The following is a 25560-nucleotide window of genomic DNA, read 5'->3' on the forward strand; positions in this document are numbered from 1 at the left end:
TATGGTCATAAGTCAAGGACTACCTGTATTGTTATGTCAGTATATATTATACATAAATTTTAATGTACATTACACACACATACATACATGTGTGGACCTATTAGGGTTTTTTATTATGTTCTTAAAAATAGGAAAATGTGTTTCAATAGTTACATCCAGCTAATAGTAGCATATTCCAGTAATTGCATGCAGAAGTTCTCTTATCCACACAATTTTTGTGACCTGCAATCAGTTTTAGGAGCAGGACCATATGAACATGGTTTCCTTTATATGTATTCTGGAGTGCTCCCAAAAAGATTCTGAAGAGTACTTATTGTGAATTCTTACAACATAAAACATTTTTAAGTGTTTAGACTGTTATTCTCCAGATAAAAAAATCAACATAATATATATTCTACTAAAAATCCAAAGTAAATTTTACAGGCCTGAGGAGTATCAGATTATCATTTATTCCTTCTGTGAATGCATTTTATCATAGCTTAACAAGCCAACTGCCACAATGTGTTGGGTTAAACACACACACACAAAACCCTCTGGAAAAGGATTACTGCTGAAATGAAAGAAATTGAAATCTCATTATCAAAGCAAAATTAGCAGAATACATCTTCTCTACTTTCTTGGATCAGAATTAAAGGAAATGTTGGATCTATTCTTTTATCTAGAAGTTGTATCTGAAACAGAAAAAGTTCTTCTTGGTTTTCAGAGATTCTTTAAAAAGGTTCATATAATAACTTTAGTACAGTGTCAACTCTTTGGTAGATATTTCAAACGGTAAGCATGGAGTTTTTAATTGTTCAAAGATGCATAGTTGTCATGCAGGATGGCAATTCTTGAGTGCTTTGATAAAATATATTAAAGTCAGAGGGATTAAAATGAATGATTTGTAAACATTAATGTTCCCAGGATATTGAATAAGGATTACTTGAAAAAACTGCCATAAATAAGTATATCCATTTAGCAGGCATGTTAACATAATTGTAGAATTGAAGTTGATAAGAAAACCATCTTTGTACTGATACTTGTAAAATCAAGGTGTAAACTTTAAGAATAATAAAAAATATCATCTGTTACATGGCTTCTTGATGGCAGAGTCAACCTGCAGAGATTAATTAGTAATAAAACAACACTGACGTTTTCTGTTTCCTCACCTTAAATGTATTACTTTACATGGCTAACCTACAAGTTTGTACCCACTGACCTTGAACTTTCCTTACTGGCTACAGCCATGCATATTCATGCTCTCTGGAAACTATTCCAATTTGTTTATTTTAATTTAATAATAGGCTCAATTATTGTTACCTTCCACTGGCTATTATTACAGAAGTTCCAATATAATGAGGAAGTGTGGATTCTTTGTGAGTTTCAGGGGAAGAAGCTGATGAGGGGCTTTGGTTTTTGTAAAACATATTTACTTCCTCAGAATTGTGTCCATAATTTTCTGTTATGTGGCCTGTCGCCATGCATGAAGAAGTTTGAAATGTGCCATGTTTGGCTAAAACTCGGTGATAGTTCAGAAAGACAAGCGGAACCTGTCCTGCATGTCTTACATCCACCGTATGGTCGTTTTCAGGGTCACTGTCAAGCTTTGCAATCATTCTGTCCTCAGATTCCAGCTCACTTAAATTTGTAGCATGAGTAGCAATATTTTCATATTTTGGTTCTTTCATATAAATTCTTCTTGCTTGTTCATATACTGTAGGAACTGGGACAAAGTGACTTAACTGTCCAATTGACTTATTTTGGAAAGATTCTGATTTTGATAAAAAGGAATTGGAGGAATTTGAAAAGGCCTTTTCACTAATGCTGTTTTTTTCTTGCAAGTCTCTGTTGAAAACTACTTTACTTTCTTCTTTAATGAGATGGTGTGCTGGACAAATTCTGCTTTCTGTTTTGCTGTGTTTTATAATGCCAGAATCGTAGATTTCTTCTTTGTATTTGCTATTGGGTGTCAAGCTAGCACAACTTGTAAAACTTTCAGAGGTACTTTCATGGTTGTATCGTCTATGTGGTAGTGGCACTTAGGGGGAAAAAAAGAAATACATTAGATGAACAGGATTCAAAAGATGAAGAAAAAATAAAAAAACTGCAATTTCTATATCTGAATATAAATCATTAAAAACAACTGGGTACATTTGTCATTAATTTTAGAATAAAATGCTGCTGGTATCAACATTAAAAGAAATGAATAAGCAGCTACACTCTAAATGCAATTGTCAAAAGAAAAAGGAACACTATTCTGTACCAAATTTCAAGATGAAGCTGAAGCAGCTTCTCAAAATCTCTAAAGACCAAAATTATTAATCAAGTGAACCTGAATTGTATTCACAATTGTAATTCATACCAAATATGCCAGATTTCAAAGATGAAAATATTTTGTTTCTATTTATCTGCCATGTTTTTTCTATTTTGTAGGAAACTGCAAAATAAACTCCCAGTTTCATTTGTAGTTAATTATATTAATTTTAAGAAATTCTTTCTTTCTTTCTTTCTTTCTTTCTTTCTTTCTTTCTTTCTTTCTTTCTTTCTTTCTTTCTTTCTTTCTTTCTTTCTTTCTTTCATGAGATCTTAGTCTTTGACAGTTAATATTGTGAGAATATGGTATTGCCTTCTCTACAATATACAATTATCAGGAGGCCTAAACCAAGGCTGTACATCTTCATAGACCGAGATGTTCAGATCTATGAACGCATCCTGTAAAAAATAAGTGTAAATCTAGGGTTTTTTTACATTAGGCTTTTATATTGACAAAACCACAATAGATATAGATAAAAATACCATTATTTTTAATGTGGGTGCCAATATCCAAGTGCAAAATATAAGAATTGGTGCAACAAAATTTGCCAATGATTTAAAGAATTCTTGAATCTGGAGTTGTCTTTCAGACTCTAGATTTAATATGACAACCTTTGACTTCCAAGAGTTCAATTACAATAACTATACAATGAGAGTAGCTGTAAATCCTATAAAAATACAAATCAGGATCTGATAATTTAATCTAAAGTTGCTTATATTATCAAACATTTTATCCAAATGTTCTCTATGACATGTTATTAGAATCTAAAAATGGTTTAAAATCTAAACATTATTCTTAAATTGCTTGCATAATACCCACCTTCATAATTTTGTAAGAGATTATGGCGTACATTACATGCTGACTGATCAGGACTTTTACATGGTGATTGACTCCCTGGAACAAGAGAATTGGTGTAGTGCCATTGGCACTCTCCACTTGTCTGCAATGTACTTAAGAAGAACCGTGCTACTTCACAAGGTGTTCCTTGAGGTTGGCCAAATTTAGAAGGCAGCATTTGTTTTTTGCTACTGAATACATGAGAGTCTACAGGGAAGTGCCCATAATGATATGAGAAAGGCAAGCTGTACGGTGGGGTGTATAAAAGTTCACTGTTTTCTGAATGAAAGGCTTGTTCTTGGATGGTGGCAGAGTTTGCTATGGAGCTAGATCTCCAACTTCCAATTTGGCCACATTCCAGCTTCTCTGTCTGGAATGAACCGTATTGCTGAAAACGAAAAGAAAAGAAAGTGTTTAATACTGGACTCTGAAATCTGTCAGTACTGCAGAGTAACAGAATGCATGCAGCCAAGTAATCACCTTGAAACACACACACTAAAAGAGACAAGCTTAACAAGGCTTAATGTCTAAAGAGAGGGACCTTTATCAAGCTTTTCTGGGCCTCCTTCCATTCCTCTGAAAACCCTGCTCTTTAATCCTAGATGTTTAAAATAATCTATAGTTTTTAGTATAGGTAGTCCTCGACTTGTGACCACAATTGCAGAAGATTTTTTAAAAAATTCAGTAAGGATGCTGTCTAAACTGTTTTGTCAAATAGCATTTGAACCATGTAGATTTTAAATTTTTTATCTTAGGGTAAAAAAATGAGGAATAAAAAACTTTACACGTTTTGAAATGGAACAGAGAATAACAAAGACCAACTGGGTCAGGCTAGGAGACTTTCTGTCTATTTTTAATGCAAAGAAGTGCAATCTTCATAACATAATCAACTAAGGTATTATGAGAAATAGTGCTGTGGCACCAAAAACAATGGTCTCTACAAGCCAGCATTTGATGAGATGTGCAGTAAATGGGAGCAGTGAGGAAATCTTTAACCCTGACTAGTGTCAGTGTCCAAAAAGAAAAATACTTTACTAAAATTACATACAACAATTATCACAAGAGTATGTTATTGATATAACCATGCCATTGTGATATTAAAAAAATCTATAGAGATAATAGAGTAATAGCAAAGATCAACAGTAATGACACTACAGCAGTTATTACTCTTGTCCCTGAATATATATGGACCAGTATGTCAATTTGTAGATTACAAAAAGTGCAAATATTGATAATTTGAATAGCAGAGAAAGTCTAGTGACTAGTACGCCCATTCCTCTAATAACTGTGTGCTATTCCAGAAATCAGGTGGTGAAATGGTCGTTACGTGAACTTGTGACAAAGAAAGACACTGCAAAGATTACTGGCTACTGCCACCTTTTTCAGTCTCATACAGCTACATCTGCATTACTCTCATTCTGATATGCATTTTGTCAGGCACACAAAATTTGGTTGTAGATGGATGCATCAGTCAGAAAATGAACTTTTAAATATTGCTATAAACATATTTGTAAATGGTCACAAACTGATGTAGTCAATTTGTAGTCACTATATATGAACAGTTTTGTCCAGAGGGAAGGGGGGAAAAATACCTGCTGTGGATAAGGAGTTGGTCTGAGTTTCATCTTCATTTTATTACTCCTAGGTTTTATTGCTTTTCTTGTTTCTTGTGAGGTAGACATCAAATTTCTGCATGAAAATTGTGATTTAGAAACGGCAATTTGGTCCAGTGACAATGGAAGTTCCTTATATTCTATATCTCTGCAAGACAACAGCATAGCAACAGGTTGATTAACCATTTCTCATTGAGTTTTGCCAAGAACCCATCCATATAAACACAGTATTAAATGTTTTATCCAAAAACCATATATTAAAATGAAATCCCATACAAAAAGTATAGAAGATTGCCTTGAAATTTCCGGCAACTATCATTCATAATCTATGAAATTTAAATCAAAATCCTCAAAGTTGAACCCCAAAGTTATTTCCAGAGAGGAATAATTTAGGAACATGCAATTATAGACTTGTTCCCTGGTTGAGGTTGCACAGAACTAAATGGACAACTGACAATATAAAGTTAATTTATAATGTTTCCATATAAATAGCAATTATGTACACATTCAACTTGTATATAAACTCAAGATATAATGTGAGCACAGTCTGGATTGAAAGTCTACTGTTAGGCTAAGACCAAGAACAATGAAGAGCGATTCAGCCAGAGTTCAGTTTGCTCAACAACAACAGATAGAATCTCACCAAATTAAACTTACTACTCTCACCCTAACCAATACATCCTTATTTAGTTTCCATGTCCCCTATCCAAATCCTGGGAGTACTGCCTCTTATCTTGCCATCCCCCTTTCTGGAATATTCTCTCTCCTCTCTGGGAAACTGCTACTTTATTGAGGTCCGTTACACCTTAGTATGCATGGTATATACTTTCTTCAGATTATTCTAGGAAATGACCAGATTATTGTAGGAAATGACCAGGTGGAGCCCGAAGGTCAGGTCAATTGCATCGTAAGTATGGAATCCTTACACAGCCATAAGAGACCTAAGTCCATACCCCTGTGAATTCTGTTGACTCTTATCTAGCACCAATTTGCCTTGATTGTTGGTAGATCAGATTCGTTCTTGTGTATAAATAGCATGCAACAAACTTCTAGTGCTTTGAACTCAACTGCTGTTCCTAGTTACTTGCGCCTTGGTTATAATGTCAATAGTTGATATAACAGCTCAGTTTAAAAATGTCTGAACCAACATTTCTAATTCCTGCCACAATATATTGCTGTTATCAAGCAAGCCAGCACAGAGAGGTCTTTGGCTTATCTAGTCTATATGTGAATAACTCTTGCAAAGGCTGACGCAAATTATATGTAGAAACTTATTTAGTGGCTTTGCTGTGTTACCAAAACAGGGAAAAAATCATGAGAGATACCTTGAATGTTGTATATTAATCAGGCATTGGGTATGCACAAAAGCCTCCCACCTATTAAAAAAGTGGAGATATATCTAAAGCAGGGGTTCTCAACCTTGGCAACTTTAAGACTTGTGGACTTCAACTCTCAGAATTCCTCAGCCAGCAAAGCTGGCTGAGGATTTCTGGGAGTTGAAGTCCACAAGTCTTAAAGTTGCCAAGGTTGAGAACCCTGATCTAAAGGTAAAGGAGAGTGACAGGGACAAAGGGAGGGAAGGAAGAAGGAAGAGCAACTCTACAGTGAATAAAATGACACATGTTAGTTCATAAAGTGGCTGAAACAATCAGGCCCTAAGATTATGACTCCAGGATAATTGGGAGTAAGAGATTTTTCAGAACCCATCCAAAGATCAATTAAAACTTTTTCTGCCGCAAGTGGAAAAGAAACTACATCCCTTCTGGAGAATACTAACAAGCAATTGGTAGCTGCTTGTCTAAGACAGGCATTGAAACAAACAGTAGATGATACTAGAACCAAAAATGGTTTATTGTCATTCCCTTATATTGTCCCATGACAATATAATGTATTTTTAAAATTATCAACCCCCTTAGCAAATGCAAACAAGATGAAAAGGAGCTACAGTTATACATCTGTCAGCCTATAATTGCAAGAAATGAGGACTTACGTTAGGACATAATTGACACTCACTATGCAGTGAGGTCTTGATGAGCGGCTATTATGTACAATAGTGGCATAGCTCTGGATCCAAACCCAGCCACCATTTTTTGACAACAACCGATAGTACTTGGTTGTGACTTGTCCTTTCACCAACACTATAAAAACATTAAAGAGATTGAATTACATTTATGTTCTGCCTGGTCCAAAGCTTCTTGGCTTTTGTAAAATTACAGGACTGTAACTTTTCAGATAAGACTGTTCTTTTTGTTTTTTAAGAAAAGGAGAGAATCGAATCGAATATACATAGGAGAACTTTTTCAAGCAGGAAAAGAAACATAATTCTCTATGTTAGTTTTTACATATAAATATTTTTTGCCCAAATCTAACACAAAAATCCACTGTGTAATTAATATAACAATCCTACATATGTTTACTCTTAACTCCCATGTTGTATGCTTACTTTAGGTTACCTTGATAACTTCTCTTATATCTTATTTTCTATATGTATAAAACACAGTCTCAAATCAGCCAATAGTTTGGTCATCACTGAACTTACTATTAACATTTCACATACAACTATTGATCTAAAATATTAAGTCATAGCAAAGAAAAATTTGGATTACATATCCTCACAATGCCTCCATTGCAACCAATACTGTTTTTGCAAAGCATGTTCATGTAATAAAAACAGAAATGTTGGGTTTGGAATTTTTTGACATAAAATAATACATTTATGGCTGCAAAAAAATTAAATTTAATATATTTTATTTTCTTCTCACCCTCATTCCCATTTGTCAGTTGATGCAACATAATTTCATTCATAGCAATCTTTCAGGAATCCACATCCTTCTCAAAAAGAGAGTAATTTTATTTTGATCTAAGTTTTTCATTAAAATAGGTTGATCAGATGAGAAATCTCAGATATATTTTTCTAGAAAAAAATCTTCCTTTATATGCTGACCAAGATTTTTGATGGCTGATCAAACCGCAACTAATTTATTGTATATGAAACAAAATACATTTTGTAATGCCAACAAACCAGGGAGATGGTTGGCTTACCAATTGAGAAAGAAACAGAGACAGAGAATTATAGACAAAATAAATTATAATGGTAAATTGGTGTATCAGAAGGAGTTGATTAAGAAATCTTTTTTAGATTATTATCAAAAACTATATAAGAGTACTAACGTACAAACTTTAGATATAAATAATTATTTAAGTGAAGCCAACTTCCCCAAATTAACAGAAGATCAGAAACAAGAAATTAATGGTTTAATTACTAGTGAGGAAATTGTGACAGTGATTAAGGAATTAAAATTAGGTAAAGCACCGGGTACGGATGGCCTGACATCTATTTATTATAAAACTTTGCTAGAAGAGATGATTCAACCTTTATGTGAGCTTTTTAATAATATATTACAGGGTTTAGAGACTCCTCCGTCATGGGGCAGAGCCTTTATATCTTTAATTCCAAAAGAAGATCAAGATCTTACTTTACCAAAGAATTATAGACCTATATCTCTTTTAAATGTAGATTATAAGATTTTTGCAAAAATCTTAGCCAATAGGCTCATGAGGGTTTTGCACCAGCTTATACATAAGGACCAAACGGGTTTTATAACTGGTAGGTATATGAAGAATAATGTTAGACAAATTATTAATTACTAGAATATTTAGATAAGAATAACCAAGTTTCTGCAGGACTGATATTTTTAGATGCTGAAAAAGCTTTTGACCAATTGAATTGGCAGTTTATATTAAGATTAATTGAGGATATGAATTTTGGAAAAAAAATCTTACAAGCTCTTGGTGCTATATATCAAAAACAAACGGCACAACTTATAGTCAACGGGGGTTTGTCAGAGGTTTTCACAATAGAAAAAGGGACAAGACAGGGATGTCCATTGTCACCATTACTGTTTGTTTTAACTTTCGAAATTCTGCTGATTAAAATTCGAGAATCTCAGGAAATAAAAGGAATAGAAGTTAATAAAAAAGAATATAAACTAAGAGCTTTTGCAGATGACTTGGTGGTTACCTTGTCTCAACCTATCTATTCTATAGTAGAGTTGTTACAATTGATTTACCAATATGGACGGGTTTCGGGATTTAAAATTAATAATAATAAGACTAAAATATTACCCAAAAATATGACTAATTTGGATAAGCAGACTCTGGTTAACTTGACAGACTTTGAAGTTGTTGATAAGATAAAATATTTGGGGGTCACTTTATCTGTTTCTAATGTAAAATTGTATAAAAATAATTATGAAAGATTGTGGGTCAGGGTACAAAGAGATTTGAAAAATTGGGAGAAGTTGCATTTATCCCTTATGGGAAGAATTGCGGTGATTAAAATGAATGTCCTGCCAAAGTTTCTCTTTTTATTTCAAATGATACCTATCTTAAAGAATGAGGTTAACTTAAATGAATGGCAGAAAGGTATCAATAAATTTATTTGGGCAGGGAAAAAATCAAGAGTAAAGCTTAAAATTATGCAAGATATTCGTGAGAGAGGTAGACTCAAAGTACCGAATTTGAAATTGTATTATGATGCTGTGGCTTTAACATTACTTAGTGACTGGGTTAATTTAACAAATGTAGAAATACTCCACTTGGAGGGTTTGGATTTACTTTTTGGATGGCATGCCTATTTAATTTTTAATAAAAAAGTTGACCGGGTTTTTAAATCTCATATTATAAGGATTTCTTTACTTCGGGTTTGGAGGAAATATTATAAAAGTGATTTTAAAATACCATTATGGGCTATACCTTGGCATGCGATAGAGGGGATAAGGAGAGGAGTTAAGATGGATAGTGTTTCTTATGCACAATTACTCAGATGGGATGGTAAAAATTGGCAGTTAAAATCTTTGGAAGATTTAGCACATGAAAATATTACATATTCATGGTTTCAGTATAGACAAATAGTGGATAGATGGAAGATAGATCGTAATATGGGTTTGCTTAGAGAAGATGAAAATCTTTTTAAACAAGTAAAAGACCAAAGGCGAACTCATATTAAGAGAATTTATGGGGTGCTAGTAGAACTGGATTCAGAACCAGAACTAATTAAAGAATGTATGATTAAATGGGCACAAAATTTTGGTGAACCAGTTCTACTAGATACCTGGGAAACCATCTGGGTGAGGAATGTTAAATTTACACAAGCCCAGAATTTAAGGGAGAATTTTTACAAAATGTTTTATAGATGGCACCTTGATCCACAAAAAATGTCTCGTATGTATCCTGACTTACAGCCTAAATGTTGGAGATGTGGTTGTTTGGATGCTACTTATTATCATATTTGGTGGTCGTGTAAAAATATAAAAGCTTTTTGGATTAAGATATGGTGGAATATTCAAAGAATTTTTAGAAGGAGGGTAAAATTTACCCCACAATTGTTTTTGTTGGGTATCGTTACTGATTGTGATGTTAAGGAGGTTATACTGATGTTAAATTTAATCACAGCCGCAAGGTTGTTAGTAGGGCAATACTGGAAGAAGGAATCTTTGCCTACCTTGCAAGAATGGTTTTTTAAAGTTTCTTATTTGGCGGAAATGGCAAAGATTTCGGCTTTTTTAAAGGATCAATCGCAAGAGAAGTTTTTTGCGGTATGGGAAAAATGGATAGATTTTATACAACATAAGTTGGATATAAAAAAATATTACTTAGTTTTTCAATAACTTATATATAAATCTTAATATTTTATAGATTGTATTTTTTTTCTTCTCTTTTCTTATATTTCTTATTTTTATTTTATCTTATTTTACTTCTTTTATATATATATATATATAAACATCTTTTCTTCTTTCTTTTCTCTTTTATTCTTTTTCTTTTTAAGCATTTTTCTTTTTTAATATTTATGCTTTTTTTTACATATATATTATTGTTAATTATCTTATAAGCTTATGTAATGTATTTAGATATATTTATGGTTTATACTTTTTTAATCTCTTTTTAAGATTTTTAGAAATTTTAATTAAGCCTATATTCAGCTCTGGGAAGGTTGGGGGGATGGAGTGGGAGGGTTGGGGTGGTTGGGTAGGGTTGTTTTTTGTTTTTTATCTTTTCTTTTCCCTATTTGTAAAAATTTTAAAAATTTTCAATAAAAAAAAAAGATTTTTGAAATCTTTAAATTAACTGGTCAGACTTGGTTAATTTTCTACTTAGATACATGTAAGTCTTTTTTAAACATCTTTCTATCCCTTTGTTCTGAGAAGAAAAAGAATATGGGATTGATGGTTTTCCTTTCCATTATAAAGGTGGAGCAGTGAAGAAGCTATTAGCACTTACAAGGATGTCCACCTCTGTTGTCCAGAATATGATGAAAAAATTCTCTTGGAGAGAATTCCAATATATTGGACAGTGGTGTATGGACCTTTCTTCACTGTCATTGCCTCTATTCAAAAGGCTACTGAATTTATTAATTTATTTGTTCCATCAAGCCACCTTCCTTAATTATCTCCAGTTCCTGATATACCATGAGACTATTAAATGGACTGTTCTTCAGAGACAGGCTACTTCAACTATGTTTTCTTTATATCTTAATTCAACAGGCATCTGACCACTGCTTGAGAATTCTTAGTAATTCCTACTAATCCCTCTCTCATCAAAGCAAATTTTAAGACAATAAGAGATCATTTACACATCATTGATTCTTAAAGATTATGTTCAGAACATAACATCTCATGTACAATTGAGAATATAAGAGGGTAGAAGGCAGGGGCAGAATTGGTAGCAATTATATATTTCACATGTCAATTTTTTGAATGCCATGTCTGAAAATATTCATAACATATACATTCAATTGAAAACCCATCTATATCAACACTGCACATTATTTGTTTCCTATTACTTACAAAGGTGGTGAGCATATCGTAAATGAAACACATCACATCCATGCACATGGTGGTAAAGAGTTTTCTCTATCAAATCTTGTGGCTCATATCCAGTTAATTCAGTGACTCTAAAATGGAAAATATATCCAAGAAGCATTACTCTTGCAAACAAGTTGTCATTTTTTCCCAATTTCTAGAAATTGAAGTACAGATAGTCCTCACTTACTGACCATAATTGGGACTGGCAACTCCATCCATTAGCCTTTTATCAAATTGCTCAACTAACAGGTCACAGATGCAGAAACAGTGCTAAACCTATGTGCAAAATTAACCTGGCTAATAAGTTACATGTATAAAATAAGGGCATAGAATGAAGTGAGAGGGAATGATCAATCAGGAACAAGTTCTCTAATAAAAACAATAAAAAGCTATAGCAGCACCAACTGTTTGTTGATCAAAGCAGCAGCAAGCCTGTAATGCGTTCAGTGATGATAGAACCAGCAACATACAGCTGCAGACAATGTATCTTTTTCCTAGCTTAAATCAACCTTTGACCCAGATCCAGTAACTTTTCAAAAGTGCTAAATTAATACCTAAAAGGAGCTGTTATGAATTCCTCCACTGATTCTGAAACTAAAGAGAATCTAGACTACTTCTGGCCTACAATTCAAGAGGCAATAGCCTGTCAGCTATGTAGAAATAATGGGTGTGATTCAGTGCAGTTGGCCACTGATTCCGACAGTAACAAGTCAGAGCGAGATGTTGGAAGAATGTCAAGGCCTAAATCATATGCCTGCTCAAGAGGGCCAAGCAGCAAAGGTCACCGTGGCTCCTTGAGAAGAATGACATTAACTTTTCTAATTGAGCACCCAGGAATTCTATTTAAGAGCATACACGAGATCCCCCAGTTCACCTCCCCTTATTGGAACAACTTCCCTGCAAATACCTTATATTCCTTGTTCTGTGATGGGAATTTCAACTTGATATTTGGACTGGCCTTCATGGATCTCTCTGAAGTTGGATCCTATCTTGAACAATTCCTCTGTCCATACTCTCCTGGTCTAATCTGTCTTGCATGGACAGAGCGGACATGTACTTTGGAAAGCACACATCAAAATGGCCAGAGAGTAATGCCTAGTGACTGGAATGGAGGGGTGTTTTCACAGCAGCCTAGAACAGCCGATAAAGGCTGGATAGATCATAATCCTGACTACATAATCAACTGCATTATAAATGAAATGTGTTAAATTGTGTTCATGATAAAATTGTTTTGGGAGAAGACAAAATGCTGCTTTAAACTAGAGCAGCTAAAAATGATTTAAAGCTCCTGAGTTGTAGGCTGAAGATGAAATGAAGACATCAAATAAAGATATGAAATATAAAAAATAGTTGCCTGAGCATATTCATGCTTTAAATAGTGGGATGGGGGCAAGCAGAACTCTGTATGTGATAGGAAATATTTTTTAAAAATGCCTAAGTCAACTAACAGGACTCCCACTCAAGATGGCGATAGAGTGATAGTAATGAGCTGCTGATTTTTTATTCATTTTAGTTTTTGTATTTATATTTTTATTTAGTTTTATGTTTTATTTATATAATATTATATTTAGATTTAGTATTATAAAAGTGGTTTTAGTATTTTTCTTCATTTTATTTAATTATCTCCTTTTACTTTTAGGTTATTTTTTAATAATTAGAATTAATACCTACATTATTTTTAATTTTTTAGTAATCAGAAATAAGATTTTCTGGAACCATTGAGTGTTGTACACAATTTCAAATACTAACCAAGGATACAAAGTAATAGAACAAAATGCTGACAATGCATATTTGATAGTTTGCAGACAATTTTGGCAATATTTGTGGCAAATCCGTTTTAGCTTTTCAAATGTTCTAACATCTAACATTTGATTCTCTCAAAATCTAAAGCTCCCTTTCATATTGTGATTGAGTGAACTCTTCCTCATTATTTCTAAATTATGTTAATGTGGGAGCAATTCAGAACAAAGTACAATGAACTCAAATGTATAGTGAACTTAAATAGACTCTTAGGGCAGATATACTGTTAATTGTGCTTCCATACCTATAAAAGTGAATTCATTCAGTTTTGCTTACATAGCTGCTAAAAAGCAGTCATGGGTATTAAATAGGTAACTCACTTTCCTATCAATAAACAATTATTAAATATTTCCTATCAATAAACAATTATTAAATAATTAAAATGATTTGATTTAGCATGTAATCTAAATCTATCAATCCAAGGAGAACATTACTTCTTCAATTTTCTATATTGTATTGTTTGTTTATATTGTTTTAATTTTTATGCTTTTAAACTATCTTCTGCAAGTTATCCTAGCATGATGAAGAATTAGAGTAGTTATGTTTCAAAAACTTTTACTTACCTGGAATCCAAAAAGATAAGCTTTAAGTCCAGGCTTGCTCTGAACATAAACATATTACTATGAAGTTTGATCTCAGTAATTGCGCTTGGAGGTAGTGATTGGCCTACAGCAACCAACCCCACAATTTGGTAACAGGTGTCATACAAAGATATATCCAGCATATATTGCCGAATTTTCAAGTAGCCACTGCAATGGATCACCTAATAGGGACAAAAATAGTATTCGTAAAGAGACAGAAAATAGATCGCCTTTTGATGATATTGAGTCAAAACCCAGAATTTTTCTCTTTATTATTTATTTTTGCTGTCCAGTTTGTTAAAATGTCTGCTGCAAGAGACTATTAATTTTTAGGAATGGTGAATAAATATATTGCATGATATTAACTTAACATTGTTAAATTAATTTATAATTAATAAATTGATATAATTGACATATAAATTTGTATTAATTTAACAATGAACTGAGAAGACCCTGACTCAATATAGTTGCATTTAGTTAGTCCACGTTGGCTTTTCAAATTCCAATTTGTTGTTATTTTAACCATTCAGTAGTGTGTGACTCTTGGCGACTTTATAGGCAAATGTTCTCCATGCTACCATGACAAGCAGCTTTTTTCACTTATTCGATGTTCATCTTTGTATCAGATTTGATGGTATCAAGCCAGCAGCTTCTTTGCTTGCCCCTTCTTGTTCCTCTAATCATTTTTAGCACCATTGCCTTCTCCAATGAATTTGGATACATGACACAGTCAAAGTAAATTAGATGTAGGCTTATGGTTTTAGCTTCTGATGAGGTGTCTGGTTTCATTTGATTTAACACCCCTCTGTTAATCACTCTGTCTATGGTAATTTACACCAGCACCACAGTTCAAAGTTTCAATTCTTCTTCAATCAGCCATTCTTATTGTCCAATTCTCTCACACTCATACATCATTATAGGAAAGAGGTTTACTCTAACTAGCCTGCTTTTTGTAATTACATCAATATCTCTGCTTTTCCAGATGTTATTCATGTTTGTTTGTTTATTTATTTATTTATTTATTTATTTATGAGACTTATATACCGCTTTAAGTACAAGCACTCTCTAAGCGGTGTAAACCAGTAAGCAATGTATATATATATATATATATATATATATATATATATATATATATATATATATTACATTGCCCCCAACAATCTGGGTCCTCATTTTACCTACCTCGGAAGGATGGAAGGCTGAGTCAACCTTGAGCCGGTGAGATTTGAACCGCTGACCTGCTGAACACAGTCAGCTAAAGTGGCCTGCAGTACTGCACTCTAACTGCTGCGCCACCTCGGCTATTGCAATACGGCTTAAGGTTATCCTGTGTTTGATTTCAGGAGCAGAACTGCCATTGTGAGCAATTTTTGATCCAAGGAAGATAAATTGAACTAATTCAGTTTTCTTCATGTTGATTTTAAACATCTCATGTCCATCAGCAGCTGTGGCCATTATTGTTGTTTTCCTGATGTAAGACTCAATCCTACTTTTTCACTTTTGTCGTTGATTTTCCAGATCATTTTTCCAGGTCTTCCTTATTTTCAGCCAATAGTGTTGTATCATCTGCATACCTCAAATTATTTATGGTTCTTCCCCCAATCTTCACTCCAACATCAGGCAGTTCCAGATCTAATTTCTACATAACTTCTGCAATAAAATACATCCCTATATAACTGCCTTACTGATCCTGAACCAATCTGTGTCACCATCAAGAGTTCTCACTGTTACCTCCTGGTTTGTGTACAATGATCTGATAAACCTGATTAGGTGGTTTGGGACACCAAGATCATACAAAGTTGCCCATAGCTTATGTGCTATCATCCAAAAGCTTTGTTGTAATTGATAAAACACATGTATAGATCCTTTTGATATTCAAATTCCAATTTATTTCACTGCTAATAAAGAAAAATAAATGTTCAGTATTTCTGAATATTGTATTACTTAGTATGTGTTCTAATACAAAATGGAGAGGCACATGGAAACTTAATGAAGCCTTTGTATAAAAAGTAACACATTATCAAGATGTTTCATAATGTATGTTGTGAAAACATATACATTAAGAGTGGTAGACAAAGATTTGTGCAGTATTGAAGGATATGAAAATGTTGCTATGATATATTTATTACATCATAATCACTCAGAAATAAACTTCATTGCCTTCATTATTTATAACTAAGCCTCAGAATACAAGCAATAAGAAAAATGTGCTTAAACACATTATTCAATAGATGTAACAAAAAGACACACATTATTCAACAGATGTAACAAAAATATTATCAGATTATTTCCAAGATTGAACTGGAAAAACCATTTTCCTTAATAGGACATGTAATAGAATTGTGCCATACATCAAAAATATTAACATTTGCTTAGGAATCCAAGTAAATGAATTTGGTGATACTACAAAGAATATCTGAATTAAATAAATGGAAGAAGAATAATAGTAATGTTGCCGGTATCCACTATTACCTGCCCAATCAAGGGGAAAATGCAAGTAATGCTTTCCAAAAACAAATGCCATTCTTTCAAAGATCAAACAGGTATGAAATAATAGTGATGACGGACTTCATCCTGATGTTCCAGAATTATTCTACTGAAAACTTTCACCTATGGGAAGGGAGGCAGGCACAAAAGGGTCAATTAACCTGGACTTGATAATTATCACTTGGAAAGATTTGGGGCTTATTCTGTCAGATTGCCTGTGAACCTAGCAATCATTTCTGGAGAGCAAATACACACCTCATTGCCCTGTATTTTCCCATTACCTTCCCTCAATGTCATCACTAGGCAGGTGTTCTTTTTTCTACTTTCTAAGTAGTGTTGGTTCAGGCAATGCTGCCTGGTTTGGTTGCTGTGAACTCTTCCTTCCAGGCCAACCCTGCAATTTGACTACATTACAAAAGTGGGGAACGATACTTTCCCAGTTTTTTCTAAATGACAGTCTGCTGCTACAATAGGCCTTTCCCATTAGCATGATGTATATAATACTTCCTTGATATGAAAAATGCTTTGTAATCTAGTAGGAATGTTTGAAGTTTTTATTTTAATTACAATTTTTCTTTCTTTGGGGGCTAGTTATATTTCTGCTCTGTTTCCAGTCAGGTAAAGTAAGGAAGAAAGCCTAGCAAGAAAGTTGGTAGTTTAGGAAAATAAAACAAATCTATATTTCTGCCACATTTTGAACCTATTTTACATACCAGAGAAACAACTATGCTTATAAGAAAGACGTCCTACAGCAGCTGTAGAAAAAGCTAGGAAAGATCTAGGAAAAATGTTTATGTTGCAACTTTTTACTATGCTTTCATATGTCACCATTTTGATGTTTTAACTTTATATATCTATACATTTGTATATGTATGTGTGTTGATAGTAGAAAAGACTATCACATTTATAGCTAAAGCCATTCAATTAAGAACTTCCTGTCTATATCAAATTTGGATCAACTAGTAAGGAGATGATATTACCTGATCATTTCATCAAATATTTTTATATTACATTTTTATTTGATTTGTTTTGATCATTAGACTAAACAATAAACTACTACATATACATATGCATATACTTATAAACACACACTATAGTTTGTTTAGTCTAATGATCATATCAAATAAAAATTAATATAATAATATAATATAATAACAATATAATATAACATAATAATATAATATAATTAATATAATATAATAGCATTTGATGAAGTAATCAGGTAATATCATCCCCTAAGCAGTTGACTCAAATCTGATATAGATAGGGAGCTCTTAATATAGAGAAAACAGCTAGAATACTGGAGAAAAATTAGCCATGTCATACTGGAATTCTTGGTCCTAATGGAAATTAGAATTTAGTGTAATTGAATTCTTTTCCCAGCCTAAGAGTTCAAGGTAATGATAGGTAGGATTCTATGGCAGAAGTCAGGAAAAAAACCATACATCAGAGATCTTGTGAAGGTATTAGTAATAGATAATTACTAACAAAGGAGTCAGTATCAAAATGAACAATTCCAATTCCAGGTAGTAATAGACTGAACAAAGAAAAAAGCCAGTATGTGGATGAAAACAAAAGGAGAGAAGGAAAAATTGAAAGAGAGGAGGCTAAAACCTATATGTCACCAAGAAAGAGTATACAGAGAATTTCTGATTGTAGAAATATCTTACCTCATTTCCTAATCCCCCAACTATAATCAGAATGGGGGAGAATTTCACAGTAAATTTTGTTTCACTATATCTCTTCCCAAAATTATTTTAGCTCAGCCTCCACTGGCCCAACATTTTTTATTGATGTAGTTGAGTGTATGAAATTAAATATTCTAAAATAATATTTAAATAAAACTGTGTTTTACCTTGTAACCACTACTTGTTAATCCTGCATTTCGTTTGGCCAAGACACACTTCATTCGCAGGAAAAAAGATCTCTCTATTTCATATTCTGCAGACAAAATATAAAGAGTTAAAATACAAGCATGCTACTTAAGTTTCTCCTTTGGCTACTGTCCATGTATTTGAAAATATTTTCTTACAATTCTTAAATATATAAGACAAGATAGCATTATTACTTTTGTCCAGTATGAATATATTAATGACCTTGCTCATGGTTGTTGTATTTCAACAAAATTAAATGCTATTAAATTTAATTATTGGCATGATAATGTTAAAAATCACTTAAATTATGATTCTCAGTAATGTGGTCACACAAAGGCAAAGTGTACTTTGTCTGTCATCTTCACTTTTTACAATGTCATGGGGAGAACCATGCACTCATCTAAAAAACAATCCTCTCATTCCGCTCCCATGTTGCTTACTCAGAACGAGCAAGCAGCAATGCACAATTATATAAATAGAATAGAAAATGATAAAAAATAGAAATGATAAATTATTCCAAAATAAAATGGTTTCATAAGACATACAAAGAAAAATACAAATGGCATCAGAGAATCATGGCACCATGGCAAAATAATGCTATAATCTATGTTATCCATTTAACTTCTTAAAAGGATTAATTTCTCATGGAGGATCCTGTAAGCTAGGTATAAGAGAAGTGCCTACATCTGTTAAAAGTCCCCTCATCAAACAGACCATCCCTCTTAGCAATATCTGTGTGTATTTGTGTGCTTGTGTATGTTATGGGCTGGGATTTTAAAGATTTAAATCTTTTCAATTGTTATTATTTGTTTTATATTTCAATAATTATTTTAATCAAACATTGTACACTGTTAAGGAACAGGATAAAAAATAAAATAAAAATTATTATTAATAGATTACATAGTTCTAAAATAACAGTATCCCCCAGATATATACCATGCTGATGATTCAACAGGATAGTTTCTGCAAGGAATAACTATAGATAATATTTTTACTTTTCCTTCTCTCTTAATAGTATATACATTAGCCATAAGCCCCAGTTATAAATTAGGAGAATTCCAGTCTATTTATTCAAACTTCATGCTATACTCAGATATAAAACTAGAAAAATAGCCGTTATATTTCTATCCATGCCTCTTTTTGTGAGCTTGATTCAAATCTACAGATCAAATTGAAGATATGTGTTTTATCTGAAGACCATATAATCCAGGAAAGAAATCTAAATATCCAACGAAAGTCAGATATTTATTTACATATCCAGTCTGAAACAAGATCCCAATTAACAAAAATGGCATAGCAATATATAAACACAAAACGCATATCTGTCACAGATGTAATTTTTAAAATGAATTATTTGTTTTTATCAAGTGTGTCTCTTCAATTATATCTTTCTGGTCTTTGGAGATTCAAAGACAACATGTTTGACTTCAAAAATAAATCTAAAATAAAATGTCCCCTGTATAAGTAAAGAGTCTGTTCTGTTCTATGTCATGGTCTATATAAAAAAAATAGGCATTGGTTATTTTTTGCAATGAATTGTATTTATTCACTCAGATTGCACATGACTATTAAACAAGATTCTCTACACACTTCTGTGAAATTACATTTGTGCCTTTTAGGACCACAAACTCATCCCTGAGATGACGGAATGAAATCAATCTTTCTTGCTCTCTTCTGTCTTTCATGTGTTTTCATACATTTTTCTCTGTGGCTCTTTTTGTAATTTCATACTGTGGGTTTTCACGCGCCCAGCGGTCTCCCATGGGTGTTGAAGAACAGACACGTACACGTGGTTTCCTCGGGATGGGAGCCTCGAACAAAGACGAAGCATCCCTTTTATTGTGTTATCAGAAGGCGGGTTTATAGGCACCTGGTGACCACCTTACACCAACCACATTTGTTATAACACAGCATATTAGCATATTACACGTGCTAACTTTGTTTTGCACACGCTACTATACAGCTGTTGCACACGGCACTAACAAACACCAAAACAACATTCCCTTGCACCGCACGGCACAAACTTGTTTCTCTCTTCTGTCTTTCATGTGTTTTCATACATTTTTCTCTGTGGCTCTTTTTGTAATTTCATACCCTGTAAATAATTGTTGTTCAGAACACAGCCTTTATTATTGGATACCTGTAGCTTATAATCCTAAAATTGCACTTAAGTATTCAAGTAAATTTGAAAAGCCACATATGCAACAAACAGTACAAATTTTGGCAGAAGAAGAAAGATGCTGTAACAGTATAGACCTTGGCTATTTACCAAGATTTTAGCATAAGGAAAGTTAAAGCGCAAAGCTCAGCCTGATATTTTACCATCTTTTTATTTAAACATTTAAGTAAAGCATGAAATACCTTGTAAAATACGGGGATGAAGTGGTTGGTGAGCTGTTAAAATGGCTGTCATTTCATCATGATCTGATGGATGTATATATTCATAAATGCTATTACCAGTTAGTTCTACCTGCCAAGAAAACAGTTAATAAAATCAGAATTACTGCAAGTTCTCTCATCTTTGAATACGATACCTCAGAAATCCTTATAAGTTATATGTTTGATTTACATATAATTTACTACGTTTTCTAATGTTACTTCGATTCAAAAGCAGCTGTTGACCAAAAATGATATTGCCTACTTAATTCTAACTATGGCAGTTCTAACTTATTGCACAGAAGATAGCTTGAAGATTATTGTATATATCTATATTGGAACTATCTTTTTTAATGTTAAGAATCTCTACAGTCATTTTTCATACTGCTATTATTTTTATTTTCCCATTCTTCATAAGGGAAGTTAGTTTTAAAAGCCTTTAAATACTTCTATAAAGCTAATTAGCAGGATTTGAGCATTTCAAATTAGCTACAGTATTTACAGTTCTGGATATAAGATATGGCTTGAAAATTGGATATACTCTGCAAAGTTTCACTAAGACTGGTATTTGTACTAGAAGACTTGCAGCCAGAGATTCAAGAAACAGCCTGATGAGTCCGGCTGTTTCTTGAATCTCTGGCTGCAAGTCTTCTAGTTTTATTGCCAATATTAGGGGAAAATATAGCAAAGAATCCTAGACTCAAATGTTATATATAAAAATGCAATGGTTCTCCAAGTTTTAATTTGCAATTCCCCCCCCCCCCCATCCATTTTTGGTTAGAAAAACAGTATGTATCCAATTGTTGTTAATGAATTACATTTGCCAGTTGTTACAACTGGCTCTGCCACTTGGCATTGTTGTGACCCACACCTGATAGATCCTAGGTTGTTCACCTCTTAAACCAGCCAACCATCATTACCTTACATTTAGTTTCTATTTGTTAATGCTAAAGAACATAAAAGTTGTTTGAAAGTCTCCCAGCAATAGATGTAAATTACAAAAAAACATGAAGTAGTTTCTCTACATTAGTGATAATCTATGCCATCTTCGCAAGACATATTGAACCAAGTCAACAACATTCGTGCAACCCCAAATCCCAGGTATATCCAGATTAGAAGGATACTTGTCACCTTATTATTTTAACCTAGACTTTGTATGAGGTTCAAACCTGGAAGGTAGATTAATTGATGCTATCTCTTTCTTTATTTCCAGAACAGAAATGCAATGCTAAAGGGATCTGCAAAAATCAGACTGCTCTAGCTACCCTCTTTATATCATCTATTTCACCAAAGGACACTCTGAACCCAGTTAGAAAGGATTTTGGTTGCATTGCATTTTTGAATTGTGAGCTACAAAGATGGCTGACATTTTAGGAGGAGAGCCATGTTGGCCTACAATGGCAGAAAGACAGGAGGAGTCTGATAGTACTTTTGCTGACTAACACATTTTACTAAAAGGCTGCTCATTTGATCAGATGCATGTTTCCCAACCTTGGCAATTTGTTGGCTGAGGAGTTGAGGTCCACACATCTTAAAATTGCCAAAATTCATAAACACTAGTCTAGACTGATGCAGGATTTAAATTGGGATGAGGATATGAGAACGATGGGAAAGATAATTTGGTTATACAGATGCAGGTTACATGAGAGACAAATTACAAGCACCTTATCAATTAACAATTAATGGGTAGCTGGGATACTCCATTTTAACCAGGGCTGTTCTTAATTTCTTTTGTCTTTTGGCTGATAACTGAGTTGTTTAATTATTTATCAATAGCACCAGATTTGCAATATCCACCTACAATTTATTTGCTTGTTTAGGAAAAAAAAGGTAAAATCAAACAAGGCAGGACATTGTATATTTCTGGCAAGATAATATTAGATACCTTTCCAACATAGCATTCAACAGAGGGACAAAAACTTATTCCTACCTGGGATAAACCTAGATGAACAGAAGCTGTTTCTGAGATATACATTATTTTGCCATCAGACGCTACCACAAAAACAAACCCATCCAGAGTCTGTAAAAAAAGAAAAGAAATAGAGCAAACGCTTACCACTTACAATTTACAGTCAAGTTCCTTGTGAGGAGTTTTTAATTTCCCCCTACAGAAGAACATATATTAAAAGGATATTACCTATATTGGCCTGATAAAGTCTTTATTATATACTTGCTATAAAAATCACTTCTAAATCATTCTCTTTTTAGGTATGATAATTTTGCATAGGCAGCAACTAAATTCACTGTATCAAGATGATAAAGTTTAAAATATTTCTTCATAGAAGTTCTGTTATTGTATTCTCAAAAGAGAAAAAAAACTTAATTGGCTGGAAGAATTATTCATATTTTACAAATTTAATTTTAGCTTGAGGGAATTTTTATGTTCTTCTGACTTTGTCTTTTAAATTAAAGTCTTTATAAATAGATGATTCTTTGAAAAATGGACTCTTGGAAAATTGTACATAAAATTAAAATACCTAGAAAATTTCATTAAAGTATGAAATTATAATTTCTAAAAGGATAACATGGAAATTCGTTGAAAATTAAAACTATAAATATGGCTATAAAATGCTATTTTGACCTATTACAAAATGCTTGTCTCAGGCCTCACAAATAGAATTTTAAAAATAACCAGTAAAAATGAAGTAACTTTCTAGTTTAAAATACCAAGTCTAACAAATTCAAATAAAATCAACTTTAAAAAATTAAAACTGCTTTAAAGCACTAAAGTGATATTCTATAAATTTCCAATCCCCAAAACGGGTGTTTGGAAGCAATTTAGAGTAGTGTAATCCAGTGGCAGAATATTTGCTTTGAATGCTGAAGGTCTTAGCTTTAATTCTTGAAAGTACAAAAAGCCTTACCAAAGCCTTACTCTATTCTGACTGACAGTGTTACTCCATGTTCTCAAGCAAATATTTTTACCTTTGTCAAAATATGTATTTCTTAAATATTTTTAAGGAAGGTTAAAAAAGGTTGCTTGAAAAATAGTGAAATTACCACAGTTCAGTGGCAGAAATCCTGCCATGCTCTTTTTTCCATTGCAATGTATCAGATGCCAAACATGGGAGAAACTCATTTAGGCCCTTGGAAGCCATTGCTTACCAGAGAAGACATCCCAAAGATTTTACCTGAAGTAAATGTGAACCCAGCTCCTTTGCAATGTTATCCAAGGGACCTAATCTATTTGGTTGTCCCCAGGCATCTCCCAAACCTGGAAAAAAAAATCAAGAAGCTTCAGTCAAGGCATAGATGACAATATCTCAAGTCATGGCTAAAAAGCAAGTGGCCTCAACAGAGAATGTGTGTGAAAGACAGAATGGTAGGATTTGTTAGGTGGGAGAATCCCCTCTATAGAGGCTAGGTGGCCTTTTCTTGTAGAACATCAAATCCATGATTGCTGTTTTGTTGCTAAGTCGTGTCCCATCAACTATACTATGGCATGCCAGCCCCCCTCCAATCCTCCGGAGTTTACCCAAATTCATGTTCATGCATGGATGACCATCTCATCTTCCGTCACCCCTTTCTCTTTTTGCCTTCACATGTTCCTTGGAGTTCAATTGCTATTTTAAGGGATAATTTCACACAACACAGATACGTTTCCCTCAAATTAGCCAACAGAACCTGACTAAATGCAGTTTCAAAAGAGTCCTTTTTTTTCACCTTCTCAGAATTTCCAAGTAACCACCACAGGTCTCAGTTAGCTTTGGGATACAGGAAAAGCAACAGCAGTCAAGTGGGTTTAGTCTCTTTGCTTAAACTGTGACTGCTTCAGTGGATTCATTGTGTTCCTTCTACAAGTTTTGTCTTTTTTTCCTTATAAACTCCAATTCAGACAAAAACAGAACAATCACAAAGTTTGATGCCTCGGTGTAAAGTCATTTGGTTTTCATCTTTCCTGCCTTTTCCCCTTCACAGGATATGCCAGCCCTCCTCTAACCCTGCTACCCTCCCCTCATAGTTTTCCATAGAAAGTACAAATGTTGCTACTTCACTTGAATCTGGGGAATGACCCTACAGAACAATCACATTCTTAATAAACAATCTGCCAAAACCTCTAACACCCACTAATGCATGGGTTCAAAAAAAAGTCTAGTGCTTCTGGCCATTGGAAATACCACAGCTAGCCATCATCTGGACAGTATAAATCCCACTCTCTTCCCCAAGCAAAGCACTTGTCACATGTATTGTCTGAAGAATCAAGACCATTAATTTATCCTGGTTTCTTAAGAATACCTAAATTGTCACCTATATTCTGAAATAAGGTCCTTATACATAAGAAACAAAATGGGTGGACTGATTCAAAACACTGCAGTTCCACAGCATTCTACAGGCATTCCTGAAATAATTTCCATTTCACTTTGATATTTTCATCTGGAAGACATATCCAGACTCTTTCTCCACCCTTGGAAAACATCCAGAAATAAGCTTCCTTTTGTGAACTGAAAGGCACCAGAAATTAGCCTCCCACCTTTTTGTTGAAGCATGTGGGAACTCAGCCTGCCTACTGTACAAGTCCTTCAGCCTTAAAACAGCAGGAATTTGGCATATTATCAAATCTTGAAGACAAAGGGGCCAAACTGACACATTGTACATGTTTGGGAGCTTTGGGGATAGAAAAGACACTTTCATAATTTATTTACTGACCAAATTTGACAGTGACAGCCTATTCCCAGTGGGAACCTTTTATTCAATTTTGATTTGGATATAGCACTAGCATAAGGCAAAACATTTGCAGGAGTTAGATTCATTGATCCCTTTCTGCTGCCATCTAGCATTTATCTGAATTATTGCAACCAGATGTTATAAGCAGGGCTACATGCATTTTATATGTAA

At 33.5% G+C, this 25560-nt stretch overlaps 1 protein-coding gene across 1 annotated transcript in view; it reads right to left on the reverse strand.

The window, feature by feature from the left end:
- The window catches only part of SIM2 (SIM bHLH transcription factor 2), a 38523-nt gene continuing 12963 nt past the window's right edge, over positions 1-25560 (reverse strand). The window contains exons 2-11 of the mRNA XM_039367950.1: positions 23856-23938; positions 22655-22744; positions 20710-20818; positions 18330-18415; positions 13970-14169; positions 11589-11695; positions 6734-6881; positions 4723-4891; positions 3113-3518; positions 1-2017 (exon numbers count right to left, since the gene is read on the reverse strand). Coding sequence (XP_039223884.1) covers positions 1296-2017; positions 3113-3518; positions 4723-4891; positions 6734-6881; positions 11589-11695; positions 13970-14169; positions 18330-18415; positions 20710-20818; positions 22655-22744; positions 23856-23938 — 2120 coding nt within the window. The 3' untranslated portion in view covers positions 1-1295. The remainder of the gene's footprint in view (positions 2018-3112; positions 3519-4722; positions 4892-6733; positions 6882-11588; positions 11696-13969; positions 14170-18329; positions 18416-20709; positions 20819-22654; positions 22745-23855; positions 23939-25560) is intronic.

This window comes from Crotalus tigris, unplaced genomic scaffold (genome assembly GCF_016545835.1).
Source record: "Crotalus tigris isolate CLP2741 ecotype Arizona unplaced genomic scaffold, ASM1654583v1 scf7180000017601.7605149639:7615979, whole genome shotgun sequence".
Taxonomy (NCBI): domain Eukaryota; kingdom Metazoa; phylum Chordata; class Lepidosauria; order Squamata; family Viperidae; genus Crotalus; species Crotalus tigris.